This window comes from Crotalus tigris, unplaced genomic scaffold (genome assembly GCF_016545835.1).
Source record: "Crotalus tigris isolate CLP2741 ecotype Arizona unplaced genomic scaffold, ASM1654583v1 scf7180000017663.5292952, whole genome shotgun sequence".
In the NCBI taxonomy this organism is placed as follows: Eukaryota; Metazoa; Chordata; class Lepidosauria; order Squamata; family Viperidae; genus Crotalus; species Crotalus tigris.
Window position 1 is genome coordinate 3,592,693 of NW_024096550.1, and position 17,436 is coordinate 3,610,128.

Consider the following 17,436-nt stretch of genomic DNA (forward strand, 5'->3'; position numbering starts at 1 on the left):
TTTATTTTGAAAGTGTTCTGCAATCTTGAGATCCAGAGTGCAACTAACATCTTAATTAAAATTGCATCTAGATTTTAAGAAGTTCTAAAGATATCTAAAACATGAAACTTTTCATTATTTCAGTCAGGAAAATAGCTTTGATTCTTTTGTCATATCTATTTTAATTGCCAGACTTAATTTAATTAATGAGTTTTTGGATTGGCATAGATTTTCAGTGCAGGAATCTCCAGGACTAGGACAATAAGTTACTGTTTCTTGCTTGTAGAGAGGAGATGAGAAAAGGAAGGTCAGATTTACTGCAAAACATTTTATTGTCTTTAATGTTCCCAGAATCAGAATTAATCTGAAGTGATACCCATAGATTTGCTAATCCCATTTTGATTTTTATATCAGATAATAAAACTGTATCACCAGTGAAGGTCAAAAGAAATCACTCAGCAAAAGGCAAATTCCACAATCAGGGCTAAATTGAAATAAAAATAACATATTGTAGACTGGCCAGGGTATGTATGTGGAAGGTGTATAATTAGTATGAAGAAAATACTATAAATGTTTAGCAAAAAATACAATGAATAGTAGTGTCTGGTCTCTACCTAAGTGTGCATTCTAGTCATTCCATAAATAAAATATGACGCACAGGTTTCTGTCTTTGCGATTTTTTATTGATTTTCAAAGATGTTTTTTTCTGGGGGGAAAAATAAGTTAAATAGGTTTTCTTTGATTAAAGATGCATACACTGCGCTATTTGTGCTAACTACAAGCAGCTTCAAATACCTGAGACAGGAAGGCTCAGAACTATTATTCATTAATGGTAAAAACTACAGTACTGTAGATTCCACCCATTTTCTTTATTTTGAAACAAGGGAGGCATCGTTGTTTGAAGCACATCTTGAACCTTTTTATACTGTGTGAAATGTAACCTGGTACATTTTCACATGTGTGAGCAAGCAGAACTTTCCCAAGCCACCTTTTGCTTTAGGTATGAGATGCAACCTACATTGTCAATTGTATGCCAAAACCATGCCTAGTAATTCCGGAATGTTAATTCACACCAGGAACAGTTCACAGAAGGAGTTCAGATTCCATTTTGAATCTGTACACATGTGATTACAGAATAAATATGTTTTTGAAAAGTGAGCTGCATCAGAAAATAAAACTGGGGGGTGGGTGGAAATTACAACTACTGTACAGTAACAGTTTGGGCTGGATTTATTCAAAGTAAAACATATTTGCAAGCTTGCAGTAATACTCTGCAGGATGTATCTCAATCATACCAGGATGATGAAGTTAAGATGATCTAGTACAGAGATGGGGAACCTTGGTTCTTTTATGACTTGTGGACTTCAACTCCCAGAATTCCTGAGCCAGCCGATCTAATATAAGTCCTGATCTAATATAAGTTCAATGGGTTTCCTGTGTAATGCAACTGGTATTAGGTTATTCTAAGCAGACCAAGAGAACCAGTTTGGTTAAGGCATCATTCTGGAAACTGGAAGATAGTGAGTTCTAGTCCTGCCTGAAGCACAAAACCCACTGGATGACTTTGGGCCAATCACTTTCTCTCAGCCCTAAAAAGGAGGCAAAGGCAAACCACTTATGAAAAACCTTGCCAAGAAACCAGAGGGACTTTTCCAGACAGTCTCTGGCAATTAGACAGGTTTGAACGGAAGGGGAAAAAACACACTATACCTAATCAGAATAATAGTTGGTTATACGTGGATGAGTTCAACATTTATTCAAGACATTCTAATATATAAAGCACCAGAAAAATGCTCATAATGATGGGATAAGAGTGTGCACTTAGTACATTTAAACAACGTTATCAAAGACTTGGAAGCCTAACAAGATAAGTCTGCTTTTCCTAAGAACATTTTCTTTGAGCAGTGAAACTCCTCTTTTCAAAGCAGTGAGATATCTACATCATATAACTGTCCCCAAACTCCGAAGGGCACTAATTTTAGCATGCTGCAATGCACTTCTCACAGCAATTTTAGAGGGCTAGTATAAAAAAATTCCATATGAGTTGAGCCTGCGACCCTATGGACAAGGGACTATTGAAACTATAGCTCACATCCTACTATGCTGTGCCTTCTATAAGGACTCTGATAAAGCACCTAGGATACAGGTTTTTTTAATGCACAATTGCTATTATCAGAACAGTACAAGGTAGTGTCTTTGAATGTAGCTAAATTTTGTTACACTGTTTACAAAATTAGGCAGATTTTGATTGCTCACCAACAATCTACCACTAATTATAACTTTTATTATTGTTGTTGTTGTTATTTGTAATGCTGGTCTGTGACCATAATAAAAAACAAAATTATTAAGCACTTTTAAGTGTAGGATACTGTTTCTAAATCCATGGACTGCTATTTGCAGGTATCTGAAATACCCTATTATATTTGGAAACAATGTTGCTTTATTGGAAATGTATTTATTTTACTCCATTGTAACATATATAATTCTTCAGATTCACCTACCCTACTGTGTTAAGATAATTACATAAAATGGCATTTGAATGTCATTATCAAACATTAAGCTATTGTTATTTGTCAAATTTCTATTTGTTTCCCTTCTCCTGCATATTAGCATTTCATCGAGAGCTACAGAGTATTTTATGGTGCCACATGCTATAATATCTCAGTGAAAATAACTATGGATTGTCTAGTGAGAAAGACGAAGCATTGCAAGGTATCACTTTAACTGAAATGTTTGAACCAACTTCTAATTTCTGGATTTAGATAGGGTTAACTTAACTTAAATCCAGAACATTAGATAGCAGGATTTTGTATCTGCTGGCTGATCTTCATTTTGTTACCATCCAAATATGGGAGCGCTACTTGAGAAGGAAAGAAAGAAACCGTACTTTCTAGAGTTGTAGAATGGTGGTACATTGATATTCCCATAATTACAAAAAGTACCTTTTTGGGATTGAATCTGCAATGTCCTAAAAGAAAGATATTCAGACATGGAAACTTAGTAGGACTTTGGACCAGTTATACCAGTGGTTCTCAACCTGTGGGTCGGGACCCCATTTGGGGTCGAACGACCATTTCACGGGGGTCGCCAAACAACGCAGTCTGCCATTTTTCCCCCTTTTCCTTAGCTGTGCTACTCCCTTTTATTCTATTGGCTTTTGAAAGCCAATAGAATAGACTCTCTTGAATAGAGTCTAATTCTATTGGCTTTCAAAAGCCAATAGGAATTGTTCAGGCTGTCTCTACCCTGCTGAGCCCGCCAAAAGTCCCATTCTGCAAACGGTGCTGCACCAGTTGAGTAGTCCTCGACTTATGACTGGTTGAGTAGTCCTCGACTTACGACCGATTGGGGGGTCGCAGCATTAAAAAGGTTGAGACCACTGAGTTATACTGTCCCAGTCCAACCTATTTCTCAGGATTGTTGGGGAAAAATAGAGGAGGAATGCTATGTATACCATCTTGATCTCCTAAATGAAAGGTGGATGTAAGTCTGATTAATGATAATTGTCAATAACAGTTTTGTTTTGATGTATTTTTGAACCACAGTTCAAATACAGTCAAACATGGGACTGTTTTTCAAACTTGACAACTTTAAAATGTGTGGACTTCAATTCCCAGAATTCCCCAGCCATAATACATCTTAGAGTTGCCAAGTTTGAAAAACATTGCTCTGGGAGCTTCTTGTAATTCGTATATCTTATATTGAGCACATTTCTAATTTTTTGTCAACTTGTGTACTGAGAAATTGTACTGCAGTGATGAAGTATTTTAACAACCCCTAAACCGCTGCCAGCTTTAGGCTTGTAGAACAGTAATGCACAGTAGTAGTAGTCGTGGTAGTAGTAATAGAAATATAGAAATAGTTGTGTTTCTCTCTCTGTTTTCAGCTATTCTGAAAGCAGTTTCTCTTTTCCCTTGAATGCAATGGGATGAATATAGTTAGCCATTAAAACATTATATAGCCCTCCTGGTCACAGAGAAAGACATTCTTACTAGTGGAAGATTTATCAAAGTTGGTGGCTGGCATTGAACTTGTTTGCTTTTACACCAAATGAAAAGTATAATCATAAGCTAAAATTTAGAACAGTGGGCATCTTAAAGTGTGACTACTAGATTCATGGGGCAAAAATCTGGATAACCATTAGATGACAGCAAGGAGAGGCAGAAAACTAGCTCTTTGTTGCTGTCTTGTCATCATGCATCCCAACTTAATAGTTCTAAAGTTGGTTTTTTAGCCTCTACTTGATACTCAAAAAAAATGTTGAGGATCAAGTAGATCCTTTTAATGTTTTACTAGCCAAAGTAATATTCTGCTTTATGTTTTATTTTCCATTTTTGTTTCTCTATAAAAATAGATTTCACTTGTATTTTCAGACCATAAAACTCACAGTTGTTGCCACCATTGTAAATGTAGTAAAATAGCTGCTTGTGTAAATTTTGCTTTTTATCTGTTCAGTTGTAGTCTATTCTGTGAAAAAAGAAAAAAAAGACCACAACAGTATTCATCTCAAACACACAAGGAAATGACTCAGCAATTTAGCTCAAAATATTGTAAAGCTTAAAAGTTAATGCTCAAACATAAGGAAGTCACCCAACTTTCAAAATTATCTTGAAACTGTTATCACGTATGGAAAATCCTACATGTTGATCATTAGAAATATGTTTGAAATGTGAAATGTTGCTTCTTACACTTTATGAGCAGCCCTTTAGCATCTCATTTTCTTTCAGACAGTTGTATGATCATGTGGTTATGAAATGTAGTAATCAATCAAATATCTTCTAGATCAGTGGTTCTCAACCTGTGGGTCGGGACCCCATTTGGGGTCGAACGACCATTTCACGGGGGTCGCCAAACAACGCAGTCCGCCATTTTTTTCCCCTTTTCCTTAGCTGTGCTACTCCCTTTTATTCTATTGGCTTTTGAAAGCCAATAGAATAGACTCTCTTGAATAGAGTCTAATTCTATTGGCTTTCAAAAGCCAATAGGAATTGTCCAGGCTGTCTCTGCCCTGCTGAGCCTGCCAAAAGTCCCATTCTGCAAACGGTGCTGCACCAGTTGAGTAGTCCTCAACTTACGACCGGTTGAGTAGTCCTCCACTTACAACCGGTTGGGGGTCGCGGCATTAAAAAGGTTGAGAACCACTGTTCTAGATAGGTATTTCTCAAGGTCTGCAACTTTAAGATGTGTACCCTTCAAGTTCTAGAAGGCTGGTTGGGGAATTCTGAGAGTTCTGGGTGTTGAAGCCCAGGCTATCTTAAAGTTATTAAGCTTGAGAAATACTGTTGTAGATTTTTGGTATTTCAAGTCACATCATCTTAGCACAGAAAATAGTCAGAAATTATAGGAGATGTAGTAACTACTAGGCTATGATATAGGAAGTGGCTTTGTTCTGTTCAACTGTTTTGACACCTGCACTGCTATCCTTACAGTGGGCTTATTTCAGGCTTCTGTATGAGCCTGGAAAGATACAGCCCTATCTAATCACAGGAAGAAAAAAACTTTCCTAAATTAATCTGTATGTCTCTAGTCATTAGGTGGATTATACACTAGTAAAAAGTTTACCCTGTACACTTATGTGTTGACCTGAATTCTATAAAGGAAGAAAGTCAGTATTCAAAAGTAATAAATATATGAAGAAAAATAACTTTTCAGTTATATATAGTTATGTTTACACTAGATTATAGAACTAAGTTATCTGAATATATTTTGTTTTTAACTGAAAGGAAATATTTAGAAATCCCTATTAGAACAGTACACAGTATTTAAAAAAGGTCCTTTGCAATCCATGAGAGCATAAACAAAGCACCTTTCTTGAAATTATTAAAGTAGCTATGTCTTTTGCCAGCTTACACAGCTACTTCCGAAACTGCTTCCTCTGTTTTCTGAATGTTATGAAACATTTCTTTCAAATATTTGTGTCAAATGCATGACTACAAAATGACAATATCCAGCCCAGAATTGAAAAACCTAAGAAAGTACTCCTCCAAAAGTCTGGTTTTTTTGCTACACAGCAACTGCTTTTGCAAAATATTCCAATAGATGTTTTAATTTTTATTGCCAGAAAAATAACATTAGAGATAAAACTATGGAAAAATAAGCAGTAGATAATTTTGTTGAATGACTATACCTATGATTCCTTCTGAACAAAATGTTCTATGGAAATTCTCAGTCATCCATGTCATGCTTGTCCGAAAGGTGCTTTTTCAAGAGGCAACTGGACTTCAAAGACTAACAAGAAAGTCCAGTTGCCTCTTGAAAAAGCACCTTTGGGACTATTGAACAAAATGTTTTTCATGTTACAGTTGTGTTAAAACCGGATATTTTGATCAGAAATAGCATAATTTCATCTTTGATTTGTCTGTTGTGAGCTGCTAGTAATTCAGCTCCCATTCTTCAGATCCTGCTATATTTATCACTGTCATCCATCTTAATGAGAGCATAATGAAAATAAAACTAATCTTATGAGAAGTTTCAGTATTCCTGGTGGCACTTTCTATTATCTAAAATCCTACTTACGTTTTGATGTGCATTTTTCTTGACCTCTACCTCTACCAACTCCTTGCCAGATCAACTTTCCAAGAACTTTGTATTTTATTGACCCATAGTTCCGAATTAGGTAGTCTTCCCATACATTAGAGTAACTCCCATCAGGGAATGGGAGCAGGCCTGTTCTGCTGAGGCTTGGTTTAGGGGGGCTGCCTCTCTACCAAAGAAGAGGGTGGGAAGGTGCATGTCCTCTTTTTCCTCTGCTGAGACTGGTGATAACCGCCAGGTAGGAGTCAGGGAGCAATAGGTCACATTCCTGGTTCAGAGTCTTGGGCCATAAGTGATTGTGGAAGAAGCAAGCTCCCCCAGGTGAAGGGCCACCTATGGATGGCTCAAGGAGGCAACATACAACTTCCCCGTCCAGGTTCTCTTGCAAACTCCTCACTTTTTGCTGCTGTGGTTTTCAGCAGTCTGGGGTAGAAAAGAGGTAAGGAAGACGGAAATGTGGGCTTGCCTCTACATTCTTTTTTTCTGTTCCTCCTCCACCTTTCACTACAAACTCTTGCAGGCAGTGGTCTTCCTGTTTTAATGAGCAGGAAAATGGGGGGGGGGCATAACCAATTCCTCCCTGGTATGTGTCTCCCATTTCCTGGAATTTATTTGTTTCCTTGGTTTGTTTGTTTCAGGGCTGAAAGATGTCTAACTCTAAAAAGAAAATGGGGTTCGGCATTGTCACCTCTTGAGAATCCAGATCCTGCTCCAATGCTGGGAGAAGCCCAGCTGCAGCCAGCAGCACCTCAGCTCCTGTAATCCCAAATCTTTTGCCTTCCAAATCCACGTCTCAAGTCTGATCACTTTATTCTGCCTGCTAGTACCACAAATGGCTACACAGAGAAAGCACTTTGTGAAAGATTTCAACCCATATATCACCTGCTGCATCTGTAAAGGGTATTTGATCAAGCCAACTACTGTCACCGAGTGCCTGCATACTTGTAAGTAGGGATTTGTGAGGCATCCTTTTTTCCCTGCTGCAATTAGTGCTCATTAATTAATGGATTAATTAATGCTTTGGCACTTGTGAGATTAAGGCTGGTGGTTTAGAAGCCATTAATGTTTAATATTTACTAGAATATATTTCGGTATACATTGTCACTTACAAGATATGTTTGAATTATTAATTAATAGTAAGAAGTTGGAAACCGTGAAGGGAGTTTTAATAGTAGGATCATAGTTTTATTTATTTATTTTTAATCTACATTTATTTATTTATTTTGTTGTTTATTATAGTTTTATCCCATCTTTATTACTTTATAAGTAACTCAAAGCAGTGAACATACATAATGTTCCTTCCTCTTTTTATTTCCCCCACACAACAGTGCTGTGAGGTGGATTGGGCTGAGAGGGACTGGTTGGCCAAAGTCACCCAGCTAGCTGTCATGGCTTTCATACCTGATTTTTAGCCTTGTACTTTAACCAGTAAACCAAACATATTTGACAGCAAGAAACATAGAGCATCTGCCTAGATCAGGGGTGTCAAACTGCCAGCCTGTGGGCCAGATGTGTCATGGCGAAACAGCACCCACCCCATTGCCAGCAATGGAAAAAAAGTTGCAATATGTCACGACGCGTCACATGGCACTAGATCCAGATATTCTAGGAATCAGAGTATTTCAGCAGAAAGTGGAGTGTGGGAGATATACTATAAATGAAAAGGATACATTTGTAAGTGTTTAGAAAAATATCTCTCCCTCCTCATATATTAACATCAGCCACTATAACACATACAGGTGTTCAGAGTACCTCCTCCTCCAAGGTTATTAGCTGAAAGCATGAGACACAATATTTAACCATATAAAAATGGACATAATAATCCATAATAAACTGTACAGTGCTAAATCAGGCATAATTCTTTGTAGCTTTCATAACTTGATTTGACAATCTTAAATATCTTAAAACTTCATTGCAAGAATGGTCTTCAAACTTCAAACTCAAGCATTTGGGTTTTCAAATAACATGTGGAAAATCAGGATATATTTCTAGTAGATCTTGGGCTATTAGATTTCCTTAAAAAAATCAATAATTTGCAGTTAGTATTTACATATTTTCCTAAAACACATCTTATCTGATTTTGCAGTCTGCAAGAGTTGTATTGTGCAACACTTTGAAGACAGCAATGATTGTCCCAGATGTGGCAATCAAGTACATGAGACCAATCCATTAGAAATGTTACGGTAAGGGGTTATTTAATAAATTATTTCAAAGGAAAACAGTTTAGCAACAATGTTATGAAATAAGAAAAAATGTATCTAGTGCTGGAATTCCAAATTACCAACATTTTAGATAATTGAGAATAGAATAATTCTTTGTCACCTTAACAAAATGTTAGTCATTGAACGTTGTTAAAATCAATTATTATTAAAATTTGCCACACATTTTAAATTAGTTTCAAATATAACAAAAGGATCTGCCTTGTTTCAATCAACTCAGTTTCAGTTTTACAGGTCACAAATCATTAATTTCCCAGATGTACATATCGCCAACCAATTTTCAATTATACTGGAAAAAAACTTTCTTTACACCATCTTAATAATTTTTGCACATTTGCTTTGTAACTATAATAAGATACTGTTCCGTGATATGATATGTACTCAACTTTTTTACCTTCTCTTCTTGCTCAACTCCAAAAATACTTTGACGTGATTTATTTTAGAAAAACTCTTCCCCTGGTACAAATCCCACCTCTCTAGTTTTTTGATGGCTTATTTTTTTTTATGAGCTTAAACATTACTGGGTATCAGCACATATAATAAATGGCTTTCCCTTTATTCCCATCAACCATCCAAATGTCATGAGCAGCACGAAAGCAAACATCTTCCTACATTCACTAACAGTCTATTGCACAGGTCCCCAACCTTTTGGGCACCAGGACCGGTTCCACGGAGGAGGGTTTTTCCACAGACCAGAGAGTGTGTGGTTTTGTGTGCTGCCTGCATCCCACAGATGAGGCTTTGTTTTTGTGGACCAGTTGCTGGCATGCTGCAGCCCAGTACTGGTCCATGGACTGGGGGTTGGGAATCCCTGGTCTACTGAACAACTAACTGACACAGACTCACACTGCAGGGTTCCCCAGAAATATGGTTCACTGACAGGCAACTACAGCACCTGAGACAAGACATATGCTCTCTTTTTAGGCAAACAAAACTCAGTGGCAGGAAGCATCATGGATTACAGATATGAAGGTTCTAAACAATATTCTCATTATGGAAGAGAATGAAGTTTCTAGGAAGAGAGTAGTGATGAGGAATGATGGGAAACTACAGTAACATGGTAATAGCTGCTGGTCTGTGTTTTGCCTTGGTTGAAGGGGTTAAAGAAAAAAAGTGATGTTTGTTTTTAGAAAAACAATGTCTTTTAATCTTCCAAGATAGCAAATACAATGCAAGGAAACATTAAGTATAAAACCAGTTGGCAAAACAATAATGCATTAAACTTTTACTGTACACTTTGTGCCCCATTGCTGCTAGCTGAATAAGTGTAGGGGTCAGAAGGAGGCAGGAAAGGACTGGCATATAGCCCTCCCATCTTCTCTTACATCACATAACCTACAGATTTCTGGGAAGTGTAGTCAGAAGGAGCAGTGGAGCTGAAGTGGTCACAACTTTCCCAAATTTCATTCCCACAAGAGTCATGGGTCACACTATTCTGTAAGTTAATCCATTTGAATTATCTTGGTTCAATAATTGTTGTCCTACCTTCCAATTCACTTGATTGAAGGTTACAAATAGATAAGGGAGTTCCAGTAGGATATATGTATACATATTGTTTTCAGTGTCAATAATTGTAGCTAATTTTTAATTAGACTAAGAGTTGTATCTTTTGATACAAATACAAATAAATGTTTTCTTTTTGAAGAAGTATGCTAGTCTAAGATACAAGGAATGTTGTGTGTATGTGTGTGTGCATATGTATAATTTTATTCAGAAAATCTAAGTATTAAAAATGGAAACAGTACATATAAAATTAAATAGATTTTGCAATTACACGCCACATCAAAGCATCACTCTAACTGACTTTTTCCTTTGTTTGTATATTCATGTCCTACTATTACTATTTTCTGTCTGCCTGGGAAAAATTAATAACTTATGCATGGCTATCTATGCAAAATAGCCATGGAGTCAGCTATATGAATATCTGCTCAAAATCTCTAAGTATGTTGTTATTTTAAATCTCTGGTATCTTATTATTTTTCTAGTCCAAGGTGATGGCGGTAGCAGCAACAAAGAAAGAAGTGTTAGAGTATAAACTAATCGCTTGAATCAGGGATTAATTCATTAAAAACTTGTTTATGCATTCATTTATAAGCTTGTTCTGAACACAGCTGACATGTACATTGTATCTTTTACATTATGACCCCCATTTGTTCTTCAGTAATTTTAAGAATATAGATACTCTTGGCATTAATTTGAATAGTTGTGGATCAAAAATTACAATATACACCAAGATGTCTGCTCATCCCACTTCTAAGCATATTTATAAATAGTTAATATCATTACCCAATTATGGATATACTTTAGTATCACTATAATAAATGGCAATTCAAACAATTTAATGGGCTTCAGATTCTGACAATATCTTGAAGCAAGTCTGTTGGTTCTAACCTAGTAAGATAATAAGACAGATATGTTTCTGGATGGGGTCATTATGCATGTGTATATGTGTTGGTAGACTACTCCTCTTCAAAAGAACATTTGAGTTCTTTCCAATTCTACATCTTAGCCAAAAGAATATCTCCCCGATCAATTTCATAGTCCTCAAAAGAGCAAGGATTAACTCAGAATTCATTTAAAGTTGTTGCCATTCAGAATTACAGAGCAAACAATAGAGCCCCATTAGCTTTATGGAATCAAAAGTCAAATTATACATATTGCTATCTTTGGGAGTACATCTCTTCCCTATAGAACAGTCATGAGTTTGTAATCACTTTCAGAACATTTGCTCAAAAAGAAATTGGAAATATATTTAGAATAGCTCTGTTATTTCCCTTTGATGTTCTCTAATGTATGCCTGTAATGTCTATTAATATATGCATATATACATATTAAGCATTTTAAGTTGTTGATTTTTTTTTCTTTTCAAGGCTGGATAATACTTTAGAAGAAATTATATTTAAGCTGGTTCCAGGACTTCGAGAGAGTATGTTTTTGCTCTTCTTAACAAGATTATTCATTTTTGTAATCCTGTTGCATTATTAATTTTAGTTACAAATTTGTTTTTTGTTACTAAAAACTAGAAGAATTGCACCGTGAAGCTGAATTCTGGAAGAAAAACAAACCTATAGAAAATGGAAAAGGTATTTACATTTATTTCACAATGTAACATTTTAACTTCCAACTTATTAAAATGTTAGAAACTGCAGTCTTATTTTTCACTTGCATTTGTTAATAAATGCAGATATGTACATCTTACTAAAGGAACAAGCCATCCACCATCAGTGCTTTTATTTTATATTACTTAAACTTTAAATAATTAGATGTCATAAACTGCATTACTGATTTCAAGTACTTCTTCAGAACATTTTCTGCCTCACCTAAGTTTGAAAAGCAGAAGTAACACCTTCTCCCAGTTCCCTCTCAGAGAAGTTTCTTGTAGAAGTTGCACAGCAAGTGCAATAGAAAACAGCTGCTCCAAGCAGAATGGAACTCTCTTGGCACTGCTTCAATAAGATACATGACATTGATTTCAAGAATACTTGGCCTAGATTGCAATCTTAGCTTGTTACTTTCTACATTGCTATCTATGCACTTTTTTGATTTCAGAAGAAAATGCAAATTCTGAAAATCCTAAAGATGGTGAAAATGGAGATGAAAACCAAGATAATAAAGACTATCACAGAAGCGACCCACAGATTGCTATTTGTCTGGATTGTTTACGTAACAATGGGCAGTCTGGTGATAATGTAGTAAAAGTGAGTTTTGAACTCTTTATACAGTATTAATTAGTAGAATGATGCAGATTAAACAAATATGATACAAACAAGTAAGGTTTGTTACTTAAATGCTGTTTTTCTATAATTAAAGGAAATCTGAACTAATTTCTTAATTTTTTTTCTGCAGTTCCCATATCTGAGTCTTCATTCCACTGTCTAAGTGAGCTAATTTTAAAGTTCTAAATATAATTAAAAGTTAAGAAACTCCGATTCTCTGTCCTCGTAGCCAGTGCTGTTGAAAGTTATAGTACAATAATATTTGTGGGACCTCAAATTCCATACATCTGGATTAAAAGAAAAATATCTTTTATTAACAGAAGAAGAATCAACATCTTGCCCCCAATTGTTACTTTTGTTACTTAAGAGATTAATGGGATGTATATTTTATCATATCACAAATATCAAATAGTTTTCATTAGGAATTAAATAATAAATAATGTATCAAAAAAGTCATTACATTTAGTGAACTTAATCTGTATAAAATCATTCTTGCATGTCAGCATAAGATATTATATATTGTAGCATTGGCTAGAATTCAAGCCAGTTTAGTCTAATGGTTAAGGCACCAGGCTAGAAACTGGGAGACCCTGAGTTCTAGTCTCGTTTTAGTCATGAAAACTGGCTGGGTGGTAGGCCAGTCATCCTCTTTCAGGTTTGTTGTGAGGAAAATAAGTGGTGGAAGGTGTTGGATACATCACCGTCTTGAGATGTTTGTACAAAATAATAAAGACAAGGTATGTATAAATAAGTAAATAAAATTGGTAGATTATCAGATTACGTAGGTAGCATTTGGAATGTAAGCAATTCAGATTTTAATATCTAAGTTTATAGTTTTTGTCTCTCGTTTTTTTAGGGGTTGATGAAGAAATTCATACGGTGTTCTACACGAGTAACTGTAGGAACGATCAAGAAATTTCTAAGTTTAAAATTAAAGCTTCCAAGTTCTTATGAGGTATGATGTTCTATCACCCAAAGTAGTAGATGCTGTCCTTTGACTAAGTGAATTTAAATGATCACAACTTTAGCTACCTAAATCATTTTTCCTTGCGTTGCAAATATGGAATGTCATATAGTGCATTAATAATCTTTTTCCTTAGTGAAGTGTTCATGAGACCTATTACAATGTAAATTAGCATTCAATTGCACTTTAAATGTCATAATCCAATTTAAAGTCTCTATTTTATTGAAGGTGGTAAATCACCAAGAAAGAAAAAGAGTAGACTATTAGAACATTTTATAAATGGCTTCCATCTGAAAACTTTTCATCTGAAAAATTATTTGGAGTATTACAATCCAAACAGAATACAAAATCATACTAGAAGGCATGTAACTCTGAAATTGGATGTAGATTTATTTTAAAACAAATCCGTAAAGCAATTTTCTTGTGTGTGTGTGTGTGTGTGTGTGTGTGTGTGTGTGTATATATATATATGTATGTATATATGTATATATGTATATATATATATGTGTGTGTATATATATATATATATATATATATATATATATATATATATATATATATATATATATAATATAAAAAACAAAACAGTGATACCTGGGTAGACTCATATTAAACAATAAAATATACAACACCAGGAAGTTATAAAACTATAAAAAGTTTTAATAAAACCAGAATAAAACCAAGCTTTCGCTGGCATCTGCCAGCATCATCAGGGTAGTCTCCAGTCGATGGGAGAAGCTATTTATAGATGTGGCGTTCTTTGCGCCCGGCTTCTTGACCTCGTCATGGGTCCCAGCCAATCCACCTGCGTTTTGATCGTAGTTTCTGTGTTGCAAGCTGTAATTTCCTCACTTTCCTTACTTGTGCTGGTACCGCAGCTCTTCCTCCCTTCTTTGCATAACTGTAAGTCGGGGGGACTCCTTAATTCCACGTAATTAGATGCGCACTGTCTGTGTTTATATTGTTTATTCTCCTCATCCTCCTTCTTGGTACTCCCTATTTCTCTTTTCCCCCTATTTCTTTGTTTACGATCCTCTTTCAAAACTATATCCTCATTGTTTATCTCTGTAGCCCAAGATTCCATTGTGTTTACATCATCCTGTTTCCCGATCCTTTGTATCACTTTATTAACTCCCCTTTCTATTTTCTCTTCAATGGGGGTGATTTTAACATCCTCTCCAGAATTCATGGCGCCCACGAATTGATTGCTGACCCCTTTTTTCGAGGGGGCTGTCCCTTCACTGTTGTTTGTGTATTCGCTCATTACTTGGGGGTATGCAGTCTTCCTTAAAAGGAGAGAGGCGGAGTCCTTAAAAGGGGTCAGCAATCAATTTGTGGGCGCCATGAATTCTGGAGTAGAAGCAGTAAAAGCAAGAAAAGAGGAGTCATCAGTATGGAAGCCGTAATTAAAAAGCAGTTAAATCAATTAGGACCTACGACAAGATCTAGGAGCCGTGTGCAAATGACGGCTCACCTATAAAGGCACTCTCCCACAGACCAGCATTAACCCTGACGATGTCAGAAGTATCTGACGAAAGCTTGGTGATCGGTGATGGTATTAAACTTTTATAGTTTATTATATTCCTGGTGTTCACGCTTTATTGGTAATTGATTATGGATTCACCCAGGAATCATATTTTTATTTTCACTATTCTTATTAATATATATATATATTGGGGAGACTGCTAAACGCATTAAGACCAGGGTCCATGAGCACGAACTGGCAGTGAGAAGGAGAGATTGTCACTCCCAAATATGGGCCCACACGGTGGATCTGGGCCACAGGTTTAATTTTAGTGGCGTCAGTGTATTGGCAAATGACAGTACCAAAGGGGGCCGCCTTCTTAGAGAGGCATGGCTCTTGGACAGCAAATCCATTAATAGGCATATTGACCTATGTCCGTCCTATTTGGCCTTAAGATCATGGAGTGCCAATAACCAGCGGCAACACCCCCGATGGCCCAATAACAACTTGGGCAGCACCCGAACCATCCAACAAACCATGTGCAATTTGGAGGAAGGAAAGCAATCGCGAGATACTTCGACCACCCCCGTGAGACTACTGCAATCCCAGAGGATTAGGGGGGTGATAAGAACCAGGATCCGGCCCCCTGGCAGCAAAGAGGAGACGAGAGAAGATACGGCAGGTGGAAGTGCGGATGAATCGCCAAACGCAACGGCCCGCCCACACATCAAAAGAAACATCATGGCTGATCCGGAAAGGAGGAGAAGAACCCCTCATGCAGCCAGAGCGATTAGCTCTAACAAGGATAAACCACGGGGGGTGGTTGACGAAGAACCCTCGCACACCGTTATAGAGGAGGAGGGAAGATCGGAGAGCGGTAGGGTACGGAAGATCGAGCCGTCACACCCCCTACCTGATGGTCCTGAGGACTCCCATGGAATACAAGCGAATGCTCTTAATAATGTAAAAAAGGGGAGAACTGAGGAAGAGCGCTGCAACCAAGAGGGACGCGGCTTGATTGCTGTGCACACACCCCCTGGACCGGGCACCCGGAGTAGGACACGTGCAGGACAGCTGGGCATGACAACTAATAAGAGACGATCCCTCCACCTTGTGGAACACCCCCCCACGCTGCACCGGACCCGTAGCAACTTACGAGATCATCAGGATGACGGACACATTAAAAATGAAAGTATTGAGACCGGAAATGAATACGATCCTAAAAGTAACAACTGGACAAGATATGGTGGAGAAAGGAATGTGGAATGTGCACTACCACCTGAGCCTAAGGGGAGGTTAGAATATAAAGGCAACCGAAATAACTGCAATTGCCATCTAGCTAATCCGGAGTTGGGAGAATTGGAGACGGATGAGGATAAAAATGCAACCAAAAAGAGAAAAGAAGCACAGGTTAATTGCACACGGCTGAACCAATTAGGCCCGATAACAAGATCGAGGAGCCGGGCGCAGACCTCGACACGCCTATAAAAGACCTTCTCATTCTCTGGCGCGCCAGCCCTGAGGATGCCGGCAGGTGACGGCGAAAGCTTGGCGTTTTTTAAAACTTTTATAGTTTTAATTTATTAAAAACTTTTATAGTTTTTACTACCCTGGTGCTCATTTTATATTTTCATTATGAATATTCCCAGGGTTCATATTTTTAACCTTTTTAATCGTATATATATATATATATATATATATATATATATAGGTCTTTTGGTTGTTCGGGTTTTCTCCCGCGTAAAATTGGAAGTGTCTTGGCGACGTTTCGACGAAGTCCCATTCGTCATCTTCAGGCTGGTGTTTTCAGCTTCGTGCTTCGAGCAGCAATACATACAAACACCCGCGAAAACCTCAGAAAACATATATATATATATATATATATATATATATATAATATATATATATATATATATATGTTTTCTGAGGTTTTCGCGGGTATTTGTATGTAGGTCTTTGGTTGTTCGGGTTTTCTCCCGCGTAAAATTGGAAGTGTCTTGGCGACGTTTCGACGAAGTCCCATTCGTCATCTTCAGACTGGTGCTTTCAGCTTCGTGCTTTGAGCAGCAATGTGTGGTCTTAGCTGTTTCTTCCTTTTAACTGCCAGTGGGGGTATGAACTGATTGGGTGGGAGCTTGGCTGTGTTCTGATTGGGTGGAGGTGTGTTCTGAATGGTTAGGGGCTTGGCTGTGCTCTGATTGGCTGGGGGAGTGTTCTGTTTGGTTGTGCTCAGGTTAGTCTGAGTTGCAGAGGGGTTTAAGATTTTGGGCTGCCTTGCTATTTTCTGGCTTCGCGTTCGTGGTCGTGCCTCCTCTTCATGGAGGGTGTCAGTTTGCTTCATGTATGGATTGGAGGGGTTTAAAGTGGCTAATGATGCAGCTGTGGTCTGGCTTCTGGTTTGTGGTCGTGCCTCATCATCGGTGTGGCTTTGGGTTTGTTTTTTGCGTGGATGTGTGGTGGTGACATCCTGTGTGGTTTTTGTGAGTGTGGGTCTGGTATCATTTTTTGTGTTAGGGAGTCGTTTGTCAATAAGGGCGGGTTTCCAAATGGCTGGTAGGC

General features: G+C 37.3%; 1 protein-coding gene across 5 annotated transcripts in view; it reads left to right on the forward strand.

Moving 5' to 3' along the window:
- PCGF5 (polycomb group ring finger 5) overlaps positions 1-17,436 on the forward strand; it is a 47,619-nt gene that overhangs the window by 14,749 nt on the left and 15,434 nt on the right. For 4 of the 5 annotated variants that reach the window (XR_005555875.1, XM_039335984.1, XM_039335987.1 and 1 more), the window contains exons 2-7: positions 7,152-7,457; positions 8,600-8,696; positions 11,603-11,658; positions 11,756-11,815; positions 12,282-12,430; positions 13,305-13,403. Coding sequence is in view for 4 of the 5 variants with exons in the window: in XM_039335984.1 (XP_039191918.1) it covers positions 7,346-7,457; positions 8,600-8,696; positions 11,603-11,658; positions 11,756-11,815; positions 12,282-12,430; positions 13,305-13,403 (573 nt within the window). In the remaining variant the exon portion in view is untranslated. The remainder of the gene's footprint in view (positions 1-7,151; positions 7,458-8,599; positions 8,697-11,602; positions 11,659-11,755; positions 11,816-12,281; positions 12,431-13,304; positions 13,404-17,436) is intronic. The other variant, XM_039335986.1, reaches the window with a different exon arrangement.